At 36.0% G+C, this 20,046-nt stretch overlaps 1 protein-coding gene across 1 annotated transcript; it reads right to left on the bottom strand.

Annotated features, from left to right (window-relative positions):
* Positions 1 to 1,487: 1,487 nt before the first annotated feature.
* irf3 (interferon regulatory factor 3) lies at positions 1,488 to 15,088 on the bottom strand. Its single transcript, XM_083557142.1, has 11 exons — positions 14,934 to 15,088; positions 12,529 to 12,717; positions 9,901 to 10,078; positions 8,190 to 8,218; positions 8,030 to 8,084; positions 7,863 to 7,931; positions 3,787 to 4,008; positions 3,590 to 3,692; positions 2,932 to 3,203; positions 2,671 to 2,792; positions 1,488 to 1,966 (listed from the first exon to the last, which is right to left on the bottom strand). Exons 2-11 carry the CDS (start codon positions 12,691 to 12,693, stop codon positions 1,850 to 1,852), a joined length of 1,332 nt encoding a protein of 443 aa, XP_083413268.1. The 5' UTR covers positions 12,694 to 12,717; positions 14,934 to 15,088; the 3' UTR covers positions 1,488 to 1,849.
* Positions 15,089 to 20,046: the final 4,958 nt, after the last annotated feature.

The following is a 20,046-nucleotide window of genomic DNA, read 5'->3' as shown; positions in this document are numbered from 1 at the left end:
AAAACACTTTCTGCTATTAGCATTACCCCAATGCATCATTTTGTAAAAATTTAAAATAATAATAATAATTTGATCAGTGATTAACCCTACCGACTTGGTAGAGATAAAACCACTATAAATGCTATACCTCTTAGGTTGTAGGACAAAACTTTCCACCAATTTCTAAGCACAAATCTTTCAAATAAAAAAAAATCCAGAGCATGTGACTTAATATCATACAGCATGGATTTCTTCAAGCTGCATCACTTTTTTTTACAAATAGCTCATAGTTTTTACCCGTATTTCACACTATGATGACAAGTTATAAACCTATTAAAGCAGCAGTATGCATTTTATTCCCATTGTTATATCATAGTGCCTAAAATATTAAAAGTTACGCTGTTGAGCTAGTTAGTCTTTTTGTACAGACCACTCCAGTTACCCCTGCTAGCAAAAGAACAAACTCCAGTGCTGTCAATCACTGCTGTCAGGGCTGTCAATTGATTCAAATATTAATCAGGATCGCAACTTTATCGCACATTTTGATCTGTTCTAAATGTATCTTAAATAAATCTTTTTTCATGTTTTATATTCTAATCAACATAGGCATGGGCAAATATAGAGAATGAAAAGTAGACATGTTTCAAAGGTCATAGATGTTTTTTTAAGAATCCATTCATGTCTATTAGACACATTTTAAAAAATTTACATAGAAATACCAGGTTCCCAATTACTTCTCTTTCTTTGCACTGAGCAATTTAAACATTCCTGTTTACTTTTTCAGATTACAGGGCACCTCGCTGTTTCCACACGGATAGTTTTAGTTGCCGGATGTGTGCATCATGGCAGGTTTTTGTGCTTGATTTGAAACGTGAAACATCAGTAAAACAAATGTTTAGTCATTAAACTTATTTTTTGCTGATATATATATATATATATATATATATATATATATATATATATATATATATATATATATATATATATTTTTTTTTTTTTTTTTTTTATAAAAGTTGTCAAATGTTGTTCATTTGCGTTAACGCATTAATTTTGACAGCCCTAAAATGTGTGTGTAATCAGTGGTTGGCCTAAACACAATCAGAATCAGTGACTTACATTTTATTTAGATGAATATGTATTGAATTAATCCTAATCGGCTGTTTCAAGGAGTGTCTGATTACGTTAGTGTTTATTTCAGTTGTCACAACACATCTTGCCGGGGTCACAGAAATTTGCGATGTGGATTTTAAAATCAGCACTGCGGGTGCCTGAAGTCTAAAATACATGCTGCTCATACATGTTTTAACCAATCAGATTTTGAGGCCATCTAGCAATGGTGTGTATTTATATATATATATATATATATATATATATATATATATATATATATATATATATATATATATATATATATATATAAAAATTGATGAAAATTTTTATTATATATAATATAATGAAAATTGAGTGTGCTTAAATAAGTAGAACAGTTAATTAGAACGTATCTTTAGAAAATGAAATATTTAATATAAAACCTCAATTATTATCCAAATGGGGTCAAACCAATGTAAACAATTTAATTACATTTTTTCTATTTATTTAATTGTATTTAATCGATTTTAAATGTAATTAATGAATCAATTTAATTAGTATAATAAAGTTTACTGCATTCATTTGATTTATTTCATTTTTCTAAAATATTATTAAATATTATTTTACATATTATGTAACCAAGCAGGCATTTTAACAAGCAATTTTATGTTTTGCATTTCCGAACCGAACTTTGAACCGAGGTATGTACCGAACCGTGAATTTTGTGTACCGATACATCCCAATATAAATATGTATTACAATGTGTTCTGGAAACACATCTCTAACACATTTCCATCATCTGCTCTAAGGAAATCTGCAGGTCCACCGATGACTGCAGTGAGGTTGCACCATTTGCCAAGGCCATCTCCTTCAGCCTCTCCAGAGTTGAGAGTATGACCTGCAAAGCCAAAAAAGAGTTCAACGTTTCAGATTGATTACTGAAACATATTGACACCTAAAGGACTGTTTTTTAAAAATTCAGGATCATCAATCAGCAAACTAGTGTATTCCTGCTGCTCAGTACTGACTGACACTCATGGAAACAAACACGGCGGTTGAACTGGAGCTCTCGGGGAATCTAAACAACATTTAATCTCATCTCCAGCACTGATAAAAGTCCACTGAGCTGTCCTGCTTCAAAATAGTCCATTCATGTGTCTCCATCATAACTAGCTGCATTACACCACCTGTCACATGCTGTTGAATGGTATTCCTTGTTTGTTGTCACAGTTGAATTCTGATGTCATTCAGCTCATGGGTTTATATTAATGTGCACATTCTGTTTGTCGTATATTTTCAATTGTAACAACTCGCCTATAGGGGGAAGTTGTAGCTCAGTGGTTAAGGGTCTGGATTGCTGATTAGAAAGTCTGGGATTTATGCTCCAGCATCCTCAAGCTGTCACTCTTGGGCCCTTGAGCAAGGCCCTTCACCATTTCTGCTCCAGTGGTGCTGTTTAATGGCTGACACTGTGCTCTTACCCCAGCTTATTAACATCGTTGGTATATGCGAAGAAAAAGTTTGACTGTGCTATAGTGTACATGTGACAAGTAAAACGCCCCTCATGCTAATGAATAAAAAACAGAAAAGTCTTGTCATTACCTCTACCATGATCAACTTCTTCTCCCATGGTTTGTTCTTGGGGTCGGGCCACTGCTGTCCCAGGAAGAAATAGAGTGTACAGGAAGGAGACAGTCCACGGTCCTGAATAAACCCCACCAAGCCTAGTGGAAAAACACAATATAACTTTAATCTTCATTGCCCAATAGGATTTCACTGCATCATAAAAAAAAATAAAAAAAAAGGAAAACAAATTGTGTTGTTACTTATCCCAAGTTTAACATATAAACATAATTTACTCACCAGACACAAAGTCTTTAATGCTATAGATGGGCTCAGGCACGTTTTTGGATAGTGCTCTGGATGTAGTCCTTTTCTCGTGTTTGTCTAGTCCCCAGTAAACACGACTGTCTCCCCAACGATAACCCAACAGCATGTTGCCCTCTTGTCTCACCTCCAACCCACCCAGATTTCGTAATATTTCCTGGGTTGACAAGACCTGGTTTTGGTCCAGGATAGACTCAGTCCCAGGGAGCTCCACAAAAGAAAGGTTTGATCTTAGGCTGGGGTCTTGCCTGTAAAAGTATCAAAGGATTTAATTGTACAAGCTAATGTACTTTAAAAGGAAAATAATTTAATACAATTAAATATATATATATATTTTTTTATATATATATATATATATATATATATATATATATATATATATATATATATATATATATATATAAATATTAAATATATATAAACAATAAATAATTGCATATATATATATGTATATATATATATATATATATATATATATATATATATATATATATATATATATATATATATATATATATATATATGCAATTATTTAATGTTTATATATATTTAATATTTAATTTAGTTCAAACAGATAAAATATGAACAGTAAATAAATTATTATTATGTGTATTAAAAAGGGAATCTTTATTACCTAAACATTAAATAGAACCCGGACTCATTCTCTACCACTTGATTTAACACCTGCTTCCCTCTGTAATAAACATTCACCAAGAAATGGGTCCCAAACTGGTTGCCTGAAAACAGACCAACAGCCAAAAAGACACAGTGAGCTCACAGCTGACTGTTAGAGAAGGTGAAACCACTACGATTTGCAAAAGGATCTCATGCCTGTGTCATTAGAAGTGGCCTGAACAGGCAATTCCTGCTGGTGTGGAAGCATGAATGCGCCCTCTAGTGGAGAGTATTGGCCATGCGCCAACGTGCCTTCAGCAGGAGAAACCTGGCCTGTGGCATGAGCCGGAGAAGTCTCCTGAACGGGAAACCGAGCGTCACCAATCAAGGGCTGGGTCTCCTGTTCGATTGCGAAGAGTGGCTGATCCACAGGTATCTCTGGGAACACAAGAACATCATATTAAATAATCAAGTCCCTTGTTTGACTCCTACATTGAGTTTAAATCCTAGAAGTTAAGCTGATAATGATTTACCTGAGCACTGCACTGCAAAAACTTCACTTTTAGTCAAGACCTACAATTTTATTTCTAGGCATAAACATTTTATTGACCTTATTTTTAAAATAAAGTACTATGCAAAAGCAGATTGTGTAGGATTATTAGGATTATTTGAGTTTATTAAGTAAAGCTTTAAGTTAGTTCGTTTTCAGGCAAATTGAACTTAATTAGCATCAGAGACATCAGCTTTTAAAACTTTATCTTAGCTATAATAACTGGTTTTGGTTGCTTTGTAAAAAAAAAAAAAGAAAAAAAGCACAATAATCACACTTACGACTTGTTTGTTAGTAATATTTATTCCAAATGCTTGTTTTAAGTCACCACACTCTTTCCAAACATTATCCAGTATGGTTATTATTTTTCGGAACTGTTTTTTACACAAAGTACTTATGGCTTTTTATTTATAAGTTGTTCTGTAGTTCAATAATGACAAAATACATTCAATAATGCTTTTATGTTGCAATACGTTTAAGTATTTCGAGAAGTAAATAAAGACAGACTGTATAATGATGATTCTAAAATTAAGAGGAATTCTCTTGTAGGCCTGCTTTTAAGATATTTTCACTGAACCTGTTAAAAAATTAGCAAGCTAGTTTTATGTTGGAATAAGTGTTTTCATGGTTATTCTAAGATTTTTTTTTTTTTTTTTTTTTTTTACTAAAGCCTACATATGTTTTCCTATTTCAATAAATCTTACCCAGTGTAGTTATCTTACTGCACTGGAAGATCAAATGACTTATTTGTCTTCTTAATCTTAATCTTTATCTTCTTAAATCATGCATTTATTTCTTATATTTAGACGGGTATTTTTTGCAGTCAGAGTTTTAGTAAATTTCCCTGTATTTTTAGGTCTACAGTTTGCCTGGGGTTTACGTATTAGAAGTGTATGACAATGACACCTGAATCTGTACGTGTTTAGTCCTCCAGATATCCATATCTGGATTCGGATTCTTCGCTGTGGTCTGAACCTGAAGCTTTTTTTGTAGGGATTTGTTATAAATATAAATCCTACCACCGGCTGGAAAACACATGAAACACCAGGAACACATTTCACAATCATTTCTAACAAAATTAGTTGATTTCAAATCTGAACATATAGTTAACACGGAACTCTTCGATTGCCCTACAGTCAAATCAGCACTACCTTCAAGAGACAAAAGTAAGATATTCATATTCAGTTTTGCAGAAAAGTTTACGATGGGCGTTCAAGTCACGTTTGAGTTTATACAATAAAATAAAAAATAATTTCAAGGCATGGAAACCATTTTTTTCTAACAGACTCCCCTGTTACCTTTATCCACTCATCCAAGCATTTAACTAAGACCTGGACAAATTTGCATTTTGAAAGATTTGACCATCCAAGGACAGCTTGCTTTACTTTATCACCAGGGAACCACCACAACCGGGACCTGACGGTCACTGACAGGCATCTTTGATAACTAAAGGTCCAATCAGAGTCTGTATGTTTTCAATCAAGTGAACAACTTGAGCACCCTGGATTATTTAAAGAACAGGACTCTATCATACTCTGATCTTCAGGATACATGTTTGTGGAACTGTATCAAGATTATTGAATGAATTGAATGGTCATCCCAGGTGATTCATCTCCAGGTCAAGATCTCTGAATAACTCTTCATGACTCTCTGCTCTCCCCTTCGGCCACTGCTCACAACCTTGGGGTAACTATGGACAATCAACTGTCCTTCTTCTCACATGTCACTAATGTGGCTCGTTCCTGTCGATTTCTTCTCTACAACATTCAAAGTATTCGACTATTTCTGTCCACACAGGCTGCCCAGGTGCTTGTTCAGTCTCTTGTCATTTCGAGACTGGACTACTGCAACTCTCTGCTGGCAGGTCTTCCTCTGAACGCTATTCATTCACCGCAAATGATCCAAAACGCAGCTGCACGACTTGTCTTCAATCTGCCCAAGTTCTCCCACACCACCCTACTGCTGCACTCCCTTCACTGGCTTTCAGTAGCTGCACATATCAGATTCAAAACACTGATGCTTGCCTATAAGGCTAAAAATGGACCAGCGCCATCTTACCTCAGAGACCTCATCACATCTCGCACTGCACCATGCTCTCTGAGATCTTCCAGCACTGCTTGACTGGTACCACCTTTCTCTCAGAATGAAAGGTAAGTATACTTCAAGGCTCTTCTCTGTTCTGGACCTAAGTGGTGGAATGAACTTCCCTGGCTATCTTTATCTTTAAGCGACGGTTGAAGACCTACCTCTTACTGAAAACATTTAAATTAGCACTTTCCAAGCTTGTAGAATTCAAGAGTTATATTTATATTAAGTTTGTAATCTAGCATACCAGTGTAGATTTATTTATTGCATGAGACTCAAAGCACTTTTGTACGTCGCTCTGGAAAAGGGCGTCTGCTAAATGTAAATGTTAATGTAAATTGTTAAAAGTCTGAGTGAGTATGCGACAGGATTTAAGTTCTGGCCCTACGGGAATAAATAAACCGAACTGAACTAAAAAGCATGTACGGTTTGAAACATGACTGTCCTCTAGTTCGCTGGTACACAACAAGTGTGAATCAACATTCAATCTCCTTTGATGAAAAGCAATCTGGAGAATGTACATAAACTGACATTAATCTTTAACAAGGCTGTCCAAATGGAGCCGGAACAATTGGCATACAGTGATGTCTATTGGTTGAATTTCCGTTTAATTGATAACATAACTGTCACGTGACATTTTCGAAAGCCGTTTTCACACACAGTTCAAGCTGCAACGCGAAAACTTGATTTTCAAATTGATCACCTTTAAAGACCATTTTCAATAAGCTACATCTACCAGATACAATTAAAAACAGAGTTTTTATATAAACATTTCCGTGTCCACACTTTCATTTCCCAAAAAGTTGCTCATTCACACTGAAATGTCTGAAGACGCTTATGTCCCTGTACTGCTTCGCCTTACTTTCCAACTTTTTGAAAATCCCTGCAATGACTAAAAATGTGTCATAATTTTCGAGAGCCTCCATTTTCACAGTCCACACTGTGACCCGAAAACACCAGTTTTTAAATTAATCCACTCTGGAGCGTTTTTAAAATATGTTGACTAAAAATGCTGATTTAGTGTGGACGGTAAACCAAAGCGGAAAGAAAAAATGCAATTTCAAAACATATTGTGTACATCTTAAGTATTGTTGCAAATTAGAGGTTGACCGATTTATCGGTTTTGCTGATTAATCAGCATTGATTGTTGATTGCTGGAACTATCCGCTATAGGCAATAATCAATACCATACTATGCATACCACTGCATTTCGTTACCTTGTATTTGTACATGTGTAATGACAATAAAGTTGAATCTAATCTAATCTAAACTAATACCAATAGTTTTTCCAGGTGGTGTCTGTTGCTGGAGTGGCTGAGCAGGTCTGCTGTCATTACATAGTACAAAAGTGGCCTCTATCTAGGGTTAGGTTTAGTCTAATTACTAACTCCATATCCTGTTTGTTTTGACACGTGAAACTGCGCCAATGTACCTCATTCACATTATTTTCTAACATGCACCACAGAGTTTTAACATGCATCACAAAGTCCAGAGACCAGATTCCCCCAAACATTTGGTTGTTTATAGAGCAAAAGGAGAACTTCTACTACATCTAAATATGGTATTCCTAATAAAGTGGGGCGAGTAAATAAAAAGGACAAAGTAAAGTTCTCATGATATGCAAGTGCATAAAATCGCAAGTCAAAACCTTTTGTACCTGGTTGAGGTTCAACGATATTCAGCTTCATGAGGCACTGGTCCAACACGTCAGGCTGCGTAATTCCACCTGGGAAGCGGAAACAAGGCCAAACATTTTACAATGAGGAAAAGTTGATTGTGCGAACAGAAAGCATGCATGCATCACACTAACAGTGCTCTCCTTACCTGCCAACAACAAGTCCTCATCCAGGTACATAGTATCCACGAGGGAAATTGTAGTCTGGGCATAAAGACAAAGAAAACAACAGTGCAAACATAATACATAACAGTAGTAGACAAATGTAAAAAAACATAGATAAGGTGCAGGTGGAAAGGCCAAACTCACATTGCAAATTGGTGAACCTTCAGTAGATGCTGAAGATGGTCAATTATAAAGAGAAAAAAAAAAAGAATATGATTAGCTTTTGTAGAGAATGGAATGGAATTTTTTCATCAATAGGGTGGTTTTGAATATTGCTAGTTTACTGCATGCTAGGTGGAACAGTTACACAAAAAAACATAATAGCAGCAATAACCACTAGGTTAGAACTCCTAGCTATTAGAATATTGAACATCTACATAAAAAACCCACAAGAACAATAGCTATTGTAGAAATTTAGTGCTAGCTAGTAGATTGGTTGTTTAAATATGTACATATAAAAACACAAGCGCAATAACTATTGTAGTAATTTAGTGCTAGCTAATAGAATGCTAGTTCGAAACATCTACATAAAAAAACACAATGCTAGTTTAAACAGCTGTATTAAAAAATCAAGCATAATAACTATTGTAGACATTTAGTGCTAGCTTGTAGAATGCTAATGTGAACATCTACAAAATAGTGCAAATACCATTGTAAAACAGTAGAAAAACTAGTAGAATGCAAGTTTAAACATCTATGATTGGATGATTTGGATAAATGCACAAATAAATAGATGCAAATAGATGGTAAATGTTGTGTTTAGGAATTTCTCACTGTAGTTTCCCCCATCAGTGCTGCTTTTTATTGTAATTCCAAAAGTGAAACAAAGAACCGTTTAAAAAAAAATCCAGACATTTGGTTTTTATTCAGTTGAAAATGTGGAACTTGTCTGACTTTGTACAGTCCTTATAAAAGCCATATACCGGTGTATGAAGTTATTGTTAATGCAAACATCATTGCAACCAAGAAGATGCCTGGACCACAGAGAAAAACCAATATGGACCCAAACTCCTGAACTGCATTCCTTTTCCTTTTTAGTAGCATTTGTCAAGAGCAGAACAAATATCTAAAACCTTCAGGACTGAGGTGGTGAGCTATAACAGAACACCAGGATCTCCTTCAATACCCCTTATTACCACCATCCTAACTGATAATATAAAAGCTGCCTAATATCAATATTTATTATGTCAGTATTTACTTATATCTTCACAAACTAAGCATTCATGCATGAGAATAAGACAAGGCATAGACCATGGACATACTTACTAGAAAACCATATCAAATTTCTAAAAATTTGTGCCATTTTAACAAAAAATATGAGGTCATTTTGAGTTTGATGGCCATTAACAACTGTCGGGATACATCCAGGAACTGAGAAGGCCAGTTTCAGAAATTTTTGTAGAGGAATATTGTCCTAAATGTGTTTGAAACCGGATTCTAGCTGCTCAACAGTCCTGGGTCTTTTTTGTCGTGTTTTTTTATTTTATGATGTGCCAAATGCTTTCAATTGGTGAAAGATCTGGACTGCAGGCAGGCCATTTCAGCACCCAGACTCTTTTACTAAGAAGTCATTCTGTTGATGTAAACAAGAAATAGGCTCTCGAACATACAGCTAGAACATAAAAACATATCAAATGTCTGAGGAAATGTGCCATTTTGCCAAAAAAGGTCATTTTGAGTTTGATGGCTGTAACACATCCCAAAAAATTTCAGACAGGGCCATGTTTACCACTGTGTAGCATCCCATTGTCTTTTAATAACATTCTGAATACATCTGGGAACTAAGAAGACCAGTTGCTGAAGACAAAAGGATTGTACAGATTAAAAGCATATCAATGTAGTCTATTTTCCTCACCCCCGGACTGTGCGTTTTCTGGCCACATAAAGATTTTGTGCGGGTTTGCCGCATCGTTCTTGTTATCGTCCACTATCTTGAAGCCTCGGGCTCTGAGAGCACTTCGGAAGTTTCTTTTCCACACGGAATGGTCACCTGGAATCTGGCCACTGGTGCCAGCGCTCGTCTGTGCCCATGCCTAATGGATGAGATATAAAATAAAAATAATTATTTAAAAAAAAGTGTTTATTTCTTTATACATATTTATATTTTTTACTTTTGTATTTTTAAAGCTTAGGCATTCAAAAAAGTACTGGATGTATTAGCTGGTACTCAAACCTGCAGAAAAAAAATTTGATGTCCGCATGATGTCCCTAAACCCCTCAAGTTAGCAGTTATTAAGCCCCTCATTAAGACACTATCAAATTAACACACTATCAAATAACAGACTTATTTCAAATCCCTTATTTATGTCTAAGATTTTAGAAAAGATTGTGTCTGCCCAGTTATGTTCCTACTTACAAGAGAACAATATATTTGAAGAGTTTCAGTCAGGTTTCAGCTCCATGATAGCACAGAACCCGCTCTAGTTAAAATCAATAATGACCTGTTTTTAGCTTCAGACCAAGGCCTCATCTCGCTGTTAGTTTTGCTAGATCTTAGTGCTGCATTCGACACTGTGGATCATGATCTTCTCCTAGATCGCTTACAAAATTACAACAGCATTCAGGGAAAGGATTTAAGCTGGTTTAGATCCTACCTGTCTGATCGTTACCATTTTGTAGATTTAAATGGAGAGCTAACCAGGTTAATGCAAGTAAATTATGGTGTGCCACAAGGTTCAGTTCTAAGACCCTTGCTTTTCACAATATACATGCTTCCCTTGGGAAATATTATTAGAAGGCATGGGATTAGCTTCCACTGTTATGCTGATGATACCCAATTATATAACCTCATCGAAACCAGACGATGCAGCTCAATTGGCTCGGATAACTAAGTGTGTCAAAAAATTTAAAGATTGGATGACTCTTTCTATAATAAAATTCTGATAGGAATGAGATTTTGCTCATCGGCCTAAAAACCAGTGCACAGAAGCTCCAGCATTTCAACCTGCATTTAGAAGGATGTTCTGTAACTACTAGTTACAGTAAAATACCTAGGAGTTATTTTAGACAGCAAATTGTCTTTTAAAAATCACATCAACTATATTACAAAAACAGCTTTCTTCCACCTTAGAAATATTGCTAAGCTAAGAAATATGTTGTCTATATCTGATGCAGAGAAGCGCGTCCATGCGTTCATGACCTCCAGACTGGACTATTGTAATGCATTACTAGGTGGTTGTCCTGCATCATTAATAAACAAGCTACAGTTAGTCCAGAATGCAGCAGCCAAAGTTCTCACAAGGTCAATAAATATGACCATATAACCCCAATCTTATCATCCCTGCACTGGCTACCTGTTAAGTTTCAAATCGACTACAAACTACTGCTACTTAATTACAAAGCCCTAAATTGTTTAGCTCCCATTTATCTTTTCAGTCTTCTAACGAGCTACAATCCCTCACGCTCCTCGAGATCTCAAAACTCTGGACTTCTAGTAGTTCCTAGAATAGCAAAGTCCACTAAAGGTGGTAGAGCATTCTCACATTTAGCTCCTAAACTTTGGAATAGTCTTCCCGACAGTGTTCGGGGCTCAGACACACTCTCCAAGTTTAAGCGCAGATTAAAAACGTATCTTTTTAGCAAAGCCTACACATAACATACGTCTCACATCATAACCTTGTGCTCCAGAACATATGATCACATGCACATCATCAACTTTTGTAAATATCATTACAGCAGCTACACTAATTTCTCTCCACTTCTTCTCTTTCTCTACCCATCCCGAGGCATCCTGAGGTTGCGCCAGCCCCAGTCACGTCCCACCTCATAAAGATTATGGACCTTTTAAGAAGTAGAATCCGACCCCCAAAACATCCTGAACCATATAAAGACGTACCAGCACCATTTTGATCACACTTTATGTGGATTTTGGAGATTGGACCTCTTTGAGTGTTTAAAGGCTCTGGCAGAAGAAGCTGGTGTCGGATCTGTGTTGATCGCAACTGTTGAGCTATTTTATGAGTTGCTCAGTAGCTCCTGGTTATATAACCTCAAATGACTGTAGGAGACTGTAGAAAGGACATTACTCATAATCTTACATTCATGTTAGTTCTCACTCTTCAGTGTTCTGTATTGTTTAAGATTTATAATCACACTCGTGATATCACCCAAATGAGGATGGGTTCCCCTTTTGAGTTCCTCTCAAGGGTTCTTCCTCATAACATGTAAGGGAGTTTTTTCTTGCCTCAGTCACCATGGATGCTCATCAGGGATAAACACACATCGTTCACCTTAACTGTTAAATTCTGTAAAGCTGCTATGAGACAATGTCTGTTGTGAAAAGTGCTATAGAAATAAACTTGACTTGACTTGACTTGACTTTCACAATGTGCTAAAAGCAAGTAAATTTTATTTAAAAAAATATACCTCTAAACTTTTTTATAATAAGCCGATTCTAGTAATTCTACTCATTCAACAGTCTAGGCATCAAAAAGTTCATATAAGGAAACATGCATGCCACAGATTGCCAAGCAAAGCATTTGACCTTGAATATAAGGATGTCATCACTGTTCGAGTCCTGCCGCAAAGCGTGCTTCCAAGGAATGCTGAATTTGGTGCCTTCCTGGTTGACCCACTGAACGCCAGGGTATCGACCACTATCGATCTGCTCCTTTAACCAGGGGATGAAGAGTGGTTTGGGCTGAGCCATTGGGATATTGTGGTGAGTTAATATCTGGAGAAGGCAAAAATCACAAAATCTAGATTACTTTAGCTCCAATTCCAAAAAAGTTGAGACGTGTGGAAGAGTATGAATAAAAACAGAATTCCATGATTAGCAAATCTCATGAGCACATATTTTATTTGCAATAGAACATAAAACATATCAAATGCTAATATCCCTCACATTCACGCGTTCACTCAGGTTTGTTGACGGTGGTGTGGTGGGTCGTCTCTTATCCCAGAGATCCCTCATGTCTGTATTACCTTCTGGTTCTCCCTTTTAGTTATGCTGCCATAGCGAGTCTTGCAAGCTGCAAGTGACATTAACTTTCATACAACAATAAGAACACTTAATAATCCATATTCTTCTGTTCCTGTCACCCTCTTCTCTCTCTCTCTCTCTCTCTCTCTCTCTCTCTCTCTCTCTATCTCTCGGTCGAGTTAAACATGCTCCTGAGGCGCCAGTGACCACTGTTCCTGCCCCTCTCCCCTCCATGGATCTTCCCACTTCGTCCAGGACTGCCTCTGGATAGTGTTCTCTTTGACTGGAGGCCACTCTGTGCAGCTGGGAACGGTTTCTCATCAACGCCTTGGGTGGTTCCATGAAAATCCGGAGTAAGAACGGGTGCTTTGAGGATGGATTTGGACCGTAGTTAATGTCAACAGTCTGCTACACTGACTCAGGATACAGTTCGCTTCTGATCATCATCACTGTACCCCGCAACATTGTATATCTGCAATAAATGGACATTCGGTGCAACCCAGATGAGGATGGGTTCCCTCTTGAGTCTGGTTCCTCTCAAGGTTTCTTCCTTATGCCATCTCGGGGAGTTTTTTCTTGCCACAGTCGCCACCGGCACGCTCATCAGGGACAAACTTACACTTATAAAGAACATATTCACTCTTAATCACCACATTATCTGTGTAAAGCTGCTTTGAGACAATGTTTATTGTTAAAAGCGCAATACAAATAAAAATGAATTGAATTGAATTGAATATCAAACTGTAATAGATGTAGTATGCGGTTTAGCATTGTCTTGCTGTAATAAGCAGGGCCTTCACTAAAAAAGACATCGTCTGGATAGATGTATAATTTGTATAAGATGTTTACAGTACTGTTTTACAGTATTGTTTTTGTAAATAATCTATATTTTACATGTATACTGTACTTTACTGTAAATAATCCACAGTATAAAGTTATTTACATTACATTACTGTAAATAATACATGGTTTACAGTTGTGTACTGTACTTTATTGTAAATAATCTATGGTTTACTGTTGTGTACAGTTTTTAACTGTAAATTGTCTATATTTTACAATTGTTGACAGTGTTTTACAATAAATACTCTATATATTAAATAGGTAGAGTACTTAACTGTAAATAGATTATAATTTACAGTTGTGTACATTACTGTACATAATCTTTTTTTACTGTTGTTTATATTACCTGACTGTAAATAATCTGTGGTTTAACGGATGTTTACATTATTTGAACGTATAAACATATATTTTACAGTTGTGCACTATACTTTACTATAAATAATCTCTTTTTTACAGTTTCCTGTAAAAGATCTACGGTTTACAGCTGTTTTCATTACTTAATTTTAAATAATCTATGATTTACAGTTGTTTACATCCATTTACCGTAAATAATCTATGGTTTAGATATATTTTACAGTTGTTTACATTCCTGTACTGTAAATAATTTACATTTTACAGCTGTTTACATTACTTTACTGCAAATAATAAATATTTTTACAGTTATTAAAAAAATGTACACTAATATTACTGTAAATAATCTTTTTTTGTTTGTTGTTTGTTTAATATATACTTTATACTGAATAATGTAAACTAAGTCTCGGCAGCCCTGTTGCTGTAGTAATAACCATATTCAGTACAATATTTCACATTGTACTGAAATATGATTCATAAATTGTTTACAGTGCACTTTAGGAATGTGTAAAAAAAATAAAATAAATAAAAATAAAAAAAGGACAAAAGGACAAAATATACAGACAACATCAGACTCATTTATCATTTACACAGAAATCCTTATTAACTTTCCTGTTTGTTTCTAACCGAAGAGGAACCTGGACCTGGAACTGGACCTGGACCTGGAACCCGAATCTGAACCCGAACCCGAACCCTGCCTTCAAACCTGATTCATTCATTGATCCTGGTTCATGGACCCAGAAATACTCGAGCACAAAGCGACCCATCAAACTTACCTCATCAGAGTGAAGGACCAGGCCTGGAGTGCTGATGAACACAGCAACTGAGCTGAACCTGTGCGAGAAAAAGACGGGGATTCCAGACGGTTTACTGACCGAGCACTCTTGTGGCTGGGTAACAAATCACTTTAACACCAAGGGCACTCGGTATCAAGTGTACAGGAGAGTGTTCTTGGATGATCTGAGTAGTGCGCAGGTTTAGTGCGCAGGGACGCGGTTGGTGATCGTGCCCGCGGTTCTCTGGAAATGCGTCGGTGTTAGTTTCGCTTTCGGGTTTCAACGTCACCGCTTTTTCATGACTCAGGAACTACTTGTCCCTCGGCCTTGTCAGGGCTATCAACAGTTTTTAACACTTAATTAAACAATAGTTTATAATCGTTAATTAATCAATTAAAATGTGATCGATTAAGGATTGCTGCGGTATAAGCGGAAAATGGCATTTTTCTTGCCGCATCACACACACACACCCACCCACCCACGCATGTGCACACACACACATACACACACACACACACTCATTACTTCAATAAATAAGAAAGAAAAAAAGGAAGCATTAGTTTCTTTGAAACAAATGAAATTATTGATATGTAAAAACTTACTGTTAAAAACGTTTGTTTTAAGGTTTGTTTGTTTCTATTTTTCTTTGTTTGTTTGTTTGTTTGTTTGTATGTATTTCTGAAAGGAGTCCACTAACAGGGGGTTTTCTGCCATGAGAAAGTGTTCCAAACGGAATTTCCGGAACTTTCCGGAACGCTTTGAGTGTTTGAGCTTTAAATTAATTTTTAAATTATGTGTAAATTAAAAGTGTGATATTTATCACTAAATTGTTGCAAATTGTTGTGTTTAAAGTCAAAATCCATTTAATACCAACAGGAGCCCAATCATCTCCCTCTGCACATGCCTTTCTGCAATGTGGAAGGTCATCAGGACCAGCAAGGCCTTCTCTGCTGGCCTAATCTTGATCACAATCACAGACTTACGTTTTATTATATTTTTGCTCATGGATATGTATTAAATTATTACCAATAGTCTTTTTTCTTTATTTTATACATTTCCTCTCGGGTGTGCTTCTTTATCCGGGTGTAATTTTATGTTAGAGCTTCTATCCAATCAGATTTTAGCCTTCAGATCATGTTTTGTTCAAATAAAACTGTCTTAATGGAGAAATGAGCACTGCGGAGATCCTGCGGCTTTAAAGAATCAGATTTGGCAATAATCTGCAATAAATGGACATTCGGTGCAACCCAGATGAGGATGGGTTCCCTTAATGAGTCTGGTTCCTCTTAAGGTTTCTTCCTTATGCCGTCTCGGGGAGTTTTTCCTTGCCACAGTTGCCACCGGCTTTCTCATCAGGGACAAACTTACACTTATTAAGAACATATTCACTTTTAATCACCACATTATCTGTGTAAAGCTGCTTTGAGACATTGTTAAAAGTGCAATACAAATAAAAATGAATTGAAAAGAATTTAATTGAGTTGTGAAAAAAGGTCGGCCAAAACAGTTCAAAACAGTTGTTAAGCTTTTTTATGAACTGTTTATAATTTTTCTGTGTTTTCTTTCTTGAAGAATTTTCACAAAAACACAAAAATGCAAAACAAATGCAAAACAAAATAAAATGCAGGGAAAGTGCGCGGTCATTTTATGAGGTTAAGGTTAATGTATAGTGCTGTGGATCCAGTAAAAGGAGACTTGTTGAATTGTGTTTCTTTGGGTTTCTTGCTTTAGTAATGACATTTATTCTCACTTTATGAGATTCCTGTCTGTGATGCAGTGCTCTGTTATACTGCATTTTTCAATAATAATAATTGTTTCTATAGTCTTGGTGTCATAATGGTATTAAGAGGTGAGCTGATTCAGGTAGGACTGCATTGAAGGCCTAGGGGTTGAATTCTGTACATCATCTAAAATAACACTAAGTCCTTGTTTTACTGCTTGGAGGATTCAGAGTAAGAATTTCCTTGTGTGGTGTAGCAGACTGTTTCCTGTACATATGACCATAATCTTGAATAAAAATGCGTGACACAACGTTTATTAACGATGTTGTAATCGTTTCTTTTAACAAGTAAAAACTTGTTAGCCCATTCATATGAATGAGTGTTTGTTAGCGTGGCAGCACTAGCAGGAGGTTTTCCGCCATGAGAAAGTCTTCATAGCATATGACATTCATAGAAATCTTTTTAAATGCTGATAAACAAACAAGTGATTATAACCATAACTATTTATGAATGAAAAGCATGACATTTAATACTAAATGAAAAATGAGTGCAAGTTATGGTTAAAGCTAACGATTAGCCATTTAATTGTGCAACAGAATTCAAATATTTTAATTATAATTGTATTGTAATGGTTTTATTTTACAAAAAATTTGAAACATTTATATAAATGTGTGTTTGTTAGTGTGACAGCACTAACAGAATGTTTTCTGCCATGAGAGAATTTAGTATCTCTAAAACATTCATATATTTTTTTTATTGCTGATGACCAAGCAAGTGTGTTTAAACGTAATTATGAATGTAAAAAAAAAGGGTGGAATTTATTACAAAATGTGAAACAAGGCAAGGTTTTGTGGTTAAAGCTAACGATCAGCTGTTTAAATGTCAGACATGGCGTGTATTAATTAATTATTAGAATTATATTTGTATTGTAATAGTTTCTTTTAAAAACTTGAAAACATGAATATGATTTTTTTGGGAAGGAATTCAGTGACAGCAATAACAGGAGGCTTTCTGTCATGAGAAAATATTAATAGGAGACATTTATAACATTTATAAAAATCTTTCTTAAACACTCATGGACAAACGAGAAGCTGTTTAATTCAATGCTGTCACTAGGAACCAAGTACACAGATAAAAGCACTTCCTAGCCGCAGTTGTTTCTCATAACAAATCCATAACAAAAAGGTAATGACGTGTTGCTGTTGTGTTAGAGGGAAACAGTCATTCGTGCAGGGCTTTGATCCAAAACTCGAAAAGCGATCTTCACATTGCTTATTTTCAACTTGTTCCATGTCCTGACATGCGCTTATAATTGTTTTAAACGTTATCAGTTGTATTAATTGGAGGCCATTTTTGGACAAAGTGCACGGTCCCAGGTCTGGTCCTTGAGGTAGAAACCTTGGACTACATAATCCTGATTCCTCTCATAGCCCTTTCTGAGGTAAAAAATTAAAAGAAAGAAACTCAGATGTGCATTACAGGTGTAAATCCCTGACCTGTGATCTCAAGAAGGAGATTTATATAGATTGAAGATTCAAAATGGATTGGAAAGTCTCTGAGAAAATCTACAAGATCTTTCCGTTTGAAGGAACACATGCTGAATTTCCATAAATTCCCAAACGTTGTAGTTCCCCCAAATTTCCCAGGCTTGCGCAAGACCTCAAAAAGACAAAGGTAGCTTCCACGTTGCTTTTGCTACGTTATCCATGTTGCTGAATCAGCCTCGCCTTTGTTTACAGAGGACGATTTAAGGCTGGAGCCTGGTGGAAATACCCGAGCAAAACTGGAATCCTCCAGGCAAGAGACAGGAAGTTATGTAAGATTTCAACTGAAGACCAGAATGCCAGCGTGTTACAACTTGGAAGTGAAATGGACTATTATTATACCGTGTTTATAACCAAAACTAACTAGTTAGGTCATTATGGAGCAAAAGTCTTTTTCCGTTTGACCTTTTCACAAAGTCCCTGAACAAGCGTGGACTTTTATTACTAGCATTTTGGTATTTTTGAAATGAATTACTTACTTTGTTTTTTAAATCATTGATGAGAAAAAAAAAAAAGGTAAACAATAAAATATTTACAGTTCTTCACTGATTGATCCTGCCCCACTACCTCTGGATGGAGTTCCTTCCTTAAAGACCAAGTGTCCATCACTGAACCTCAACAATGATGGAACTGTAATGAATGGACATTCAGGTTTGAGGATTAGGATGGGTTAATTGTTGAGTTTGGTTCCTCTCAAAGGTTCTTCCTCATGCCATGTCTGGAGTTTTTTATTCATTTTCACATTTGCCAGAGGCTCTTATCCCGAGCGACTTACAATCATCTCGTTTATACAACTGAGAAGTTGAAGGTTAAGGGACTTTCTGAAGGGTCCAGCACAGGCAGCTTGGTGGTGCTAGGATTTGAACTCACAACCTTATTATCTGAAGTTCAACACTTTAACCACTGCACTTACCTTTTTTTCCCCAACTTATAAGAAACAAACTTGTACATTCCAACTTTATACCCTCTTTATCACTGTAAAGTTGTTTTGCGGACTGTTAAAAGGGCTCTACAAATAAAACAGAATTAAATAATTACATTTAAAACATATCTTTAAACAGAGTTATTTCAGTAAATCACAAAGTCATGGTTTCTACACATTTTTCATTTCAAAATTCCATACTTTTCCAGACTTAAATATGCAAACTGCCCTAAAGATTCTTAAGACCATATTTAACATCTGAAATGATTTTTAATTCCAACTATAACATGCCTTAAGTTACAATCTCTGATTTGTAAGAATCAAAATATCTGATGTTTTCCATGTGTTTAGTCGCACGGTCGGCATGCTGTACTGTCATGGAAACTGTTGCCTCACAACGTAACAACCAATCACAGCTGTGCAGATCCAGTCTAGTGACGATCTTTTGGCAGCGATGAGTCTGCTCCCAACTTCATTAAAAAACACCGTTGGCCATGTTCACACTAATACGCGTTCATTTAACAAAAGGTAGCTTTTTGAAAAGTCTCTCCGAAGTTGATACATTTGAAAACGCAGATTTTTAGTCATTGCTGCAACTTTTTAAAGAGGCTGAAAGTAAATAAATGGCAGGCGGAAATTACGTAGTTCAAAGCGTTTTCGCAGATGCAGTTCCAGCAATCAACTATTGGTGCCAATTAATCAGCAAAAGTCAAGTCAAGTTTATTTCTATAGCGCTTTTTACAACAGACATTATCTCTGAGAACTAACATGAGCACTGGAATGTAAGATTATGAGTAATGATCTTTCTACAGTCTTATACAGTTATTTCAGATTATGGAACCAGGAGATACCATTTGCCATCATCATAGATCCAACACCAGCTTCTCCATGCCAGAGCCTTTAAACACTCAAAGAGGTCCAATGTC

The sequence above is a fragment of the Silurus aristotelis genome (assembly GCF_946808225.1).
Source record: "Silurus aristotelis genome assembly, chromosome: 12".
In the NCBI taxonomy this organism is placed as follows: domain Eukaryota; kingdom Metazoa; phylum Chordata; class Actinopteri; order Siluriformes; family Siluridae; genus Silurus; species Silurus aristotelis.
This window is presented reverse-complemented; position numbering and strand designations above follow the sequence as displayed.